The 3,625-nt window shown below is 46.5% G+C and overlaps 1 protein-coding gene across 1 annotated transcript; it reads left to right on the top strand.

Moving 5' to 3' along the window:
- Positions 1 to 316: 316 nt before the first annotated feature.
- Positions 317 to 2,650, top strand: NR0B1 (nuclear receptor subfamily 0 group B member 1). Its single transcript, XM_026047300.1, has 2 exons — positions 317 to 884; positions 2,091 to 2,650. Exons 1-2 carry the CDS (start codon positions 317 to 319, stop codon positions 2,333 to 2,335), a joined length of 813 nt encoding a protein of 270 aa, XP_025903085.1. The 3' UTR covers positions 2,336 to 2,650.
- The last annotated feature ends 975 nt before the right edge of the window (positions 2,651 to 3,625 follow it).

Raw genomic sequence — 3,625 nt, 5'->3', positions numbered from 1 at the left:
CCGGCTCCCTCTAGGCACCGCCGCCTCGGGAAAGCAGGAGGAGGGCTCTCTTCTCTCCCCCCCCCTTTTTTTTTCTCCCGTCTTCTTCTTTCCCTTCCCTCCTCTCTCTCTTTTCCAGCCAGTAAAGAGTGTCTGCCCCTTTGAACCGCTGAGACGCGGCCGCGCGCAGACACACACACACACACGCACGCACCCGCACACAGGCTATATATAAGTTAAGCGGCGGCAGAGGGCGAGCAGCAGCGCCTTCCTCCCCGGCGCGCCGGGCCCGGCCGGGCAGCGGCAGCGGCAGCAGCAGGAGGCACCGCCGGGCGCCATGTCGTGCGCAGAGCGCTGCCGCTGCGGCGCGGGCGGCCGGCGGCACGGCAGCATCCTCTACAGCATCCTCAAGAGCCAGGGGCAGCCGGAGAGGAGGCAGCAGCCGCCGCGGCCGCCGTGTCCCGCGGGGCCGGGTCCGCGGGCGCGGCGGGCGCAGCCGGGCGGCGGCTGCTCGTGCGGCGCGCGGCGGCGCGTGGCGCTCAGGTGCCCGCAGGCGGCCTGCAAGGCGGCCTCGGCCGTGCTCGTGAAGACGCTGCGCTTCGTGCGGAACGTGCCCTGCTTCCAGGGGCTGCCGCCCGACGAGCAGCTGCTGCTGGTGCGCAGCTGCTGGGCGCCCCTGCTCGTGCTGGGGCTGGCGCAGGAGCGCGTGCACCTGGAGACGGTGGAGAGCGCGGAGCCCAGCATGCTGCAGCGCATCCTCAGCGGCCGCCGCCACGGCGAGCAGCACCCGCCCGCCGCCGCCGGGCACATCCAGGCCATCAAGGGCTTCCTGGCCAAGTGCTGGAGCCTGGACATCAGCACCAAGGAGTACGCGTACCTCAAGGGCACGGTGCTCTTCAACCCGGGTGAGTGGCGGCACCGGCGCCCCTCCCGAGGCGGCGGGAAAGAGCGGGAGAACAGGCATGGGGGAACGCGGCCAGGAGCCCCGGCTGAGCCGGGCGGGGAGGTCTGTGCCCAGCGGGAGACCGAGTATCCCCCGCTCCCAACCTGCGGCTCTGTGAGGGGCAGGGGGAGCCGCGGCGTCCCTCGCCTGCCCGTTACCGGCCGCGCCGCCTGCCCRTCACGGGCCCTTAACGCGCCGCTCGGTCGGGAAGCGCCGCTGCCGGGCCTGGTGCCTTCCGCAGACCCTTCCTAAAAATAAAGCGGATCCGTGTCAGTTATTCCGGAAAAGTTGGGAGGCACTTGCTGCCCCCCGGCTGTTTGTGCATGGCGCGCTCGGCGGCCGCAGCCTCCCAGTGCAACCTGTGTAGCGCAGCATCACCGGCTGCGCAGCTAAACCAGGGGGGTTCCCAACAGTGCCAAAAAAACAGGACAAAGCTCTTGGCTTTCAGGCCTCGGGAAGTGCTATTTTGATGCACTTTTATTATTATTACTACTTTTTTTTTTTTTTTTAAACTATCACCTTATGTAAAGACTTCTGTAGGTAGAGCTCTATCAAGTGATTATCATTGTTACTTGCCTGAAATGTAGCTGGCAAGTTGAACTTCTTGATTCTTACCCTGCCAAACTGTTGGACAGTAAGTGAAAGATTTTATATCTCTCAAGTCTTTCACGATCCGTACTTTGGTGCCTTGTGAAACTTTCTGTCCTGTGTTAGACTTAATACTTTTTGACACTTGTATTATGGAGCAAGTCAAAAGCAGTTGTCAAAAAGATTCTTCAGACTCAGTGCATTTATAAAAGTGTCAATGAGTTAACARTTAAGTTCTTTTTATTGCTATCTCTGCAACTTAGACATTTGTCATGGTGAAAGTATTTTGGATAGCCTTCTTAAAACAGAAACTTGAATTGATAACTTTTTTTTTTTTAAACAGGAATATTTTAAAACACAATTTCAAATTTGCATAGCAAAGAGGAGTATCAAAAAACATGAGAAGGTAGTGAACTATAGAAATTTGGCACAAAAAGTAATTTAGCCATATTATTTGCTTCACTGCATGTGTGATAAACATAAACTGTAAACCCTTAGTTGTTCTTTAGAAGTGTTGTTTTTTTAAAATGATGAAACTTAATCAAACAACATAATTTACCTTTCCCTGTTTTTCTTTCAGATCTACCTGGACTGCAGTGCACACAGTATATCGAAGGACTGCAAAGGGAAGCACAACAAGCTCTAAATGAACATGTCAGATTGATTCACAGAGGTGATGAAGCCAGATTTGCCAAGCTGAATGTTGTTTTATCCTTGTTAAGATCTATTAATGCTAATGTAGTTGCTGAACTGTTCTTTAGACCTATCATTGGCACAGTGAACATGGATGATATGCTCTTGGAAATGCTTTGTGCAAAATTATAAAGGCATGTAAAACAATGAAAATAAATCCAATATCAAGGAAGCCCTAGAGCAGAATAGTGTAAAGTACTGTAAATAAACTAACTTATTGTTTTTACATAGATAGTATTTTTGTATTCAATAATAAAATATGCTTTAAGTTCTGAAACGTAATTTTTATTAAACATACTGTTTTTGGATTTCATAAGATTTCAGTCATCAAAATAAGCTTTAAAATTGTTAAGAGTCTTCATTTTCCAAAGTGGACTGACAATTCTTTTACCATTCTCTGAATAAAGATCATACTTACTATATTGTACTTCTAAGATGAGTAATCCCTGCTCTTTCAGAATAATCGCTGGTCGAGGTTGACATTTTAAACACTTGGGCATACAGAAGGAGGGATAAGCCATTTGCATTTTAATATTACCATAATATTAGAATAGGGTACTGTAATCATATTTTGGTTCATAGTTCAAATATTGATTCTGTCAAAGGCTTTCTGACATCAGTGAGCTACTATTTCTGACTTGCACTAACAGAATTTGAGACTGATTGAAAATTGAAGGAACTTTATTAATAACTCTAATACTTGTGGTAAAACAATCTGTTCAACATTTTGGGCTCCAGGAAAACAAATAATTGTATTCCTCAAAACAAAGTAAGAATACAAAAGTAACTTTAAAGATTTGCAAAAAACGATAGTGAAATAAGGTTATGAAAACATTGTTTTTTTTTTTTTTTTTTCTCTCAAACATTTACTTGGTGAGATTTCAAAAGCCAGATTCTTCAAATTACTTATTCTCATAGAAATGCAAAATTATTTTGCTGAAATGTGATGTACCACTGGTACGTATTTGTCAGGTGGCATGGACTTTGTTTTATTTAAATACTTTTTTAATAAATTCATTTCCTTTTTTTTTCCTTCTAGTCTTAGACTTGATCTTTTCTCCTAAAGCAGTTGTGCTTTTGTTGAGGAAAAAATCCTCTTTTAAAAATAAAAGCAGAAAGGGGGGAAGAAACGCTATGTTTTTAGGATGTTTTKTTTCATGGTTTTCCTTTCTCTGCATCCAGTCTTCTGGCACTTCCTCTGGTGAATATTTTTTAGAAATGGGGAGAGAAGTTAAAGTGACAGTATTCAGGTAGTAAAAGATGGTTGGTTTTGGATCATTCACACGTGTGTTAACCATTTGCAGGAGTGTTTTTTTTAAATATAGTTGATATAGTTGAGGTAGTAAGTATCCTTAATTGAAGGTAGTCTCCTTAATTGAAGGTGTGCAGGGCAGTAGGGGAAGAATTTGAAGTGTTTTCTTT

Source organism: Nothoprocta perdicaria, unplaced genomic scaffold, assembly GCF_003342845.1.
Source record: "Nothoprocta perdicaria isolate Ctin4 unplaced genomic scaffold, notPer1 scaffold_49, whole genome shotgun sequence".
NCBI classification, from domain to species: Eukaryota; Metazoa; Chordata; class Aves; order Tinamiformes; family Tinamidae; genus Nothoprocta; species Nothoprocta perdicaria.
Note: the sequence above shows the minus strand (reverse complement) of the source record. Positions and strands in the feature narration are given on the sequence as shown.

Excerpts from the sequence above, each read along its gene's own strand:
- NR0B1 (XM_026047300.1), top strand. The coding sequence starts at position 317 with ATGTCGTGCGCAGAGCGCTGCCGCTGCGGCGCGGGCGGCCGGCGGCAC. Across the intron at positions 885-2,090 it reads CACGGTGCTCTTCAACCCGG|ATCTACCTGGACTGCAGTGC; the intron begins GTGAGTGGCGGC and ends TTTTTCTTTCAG.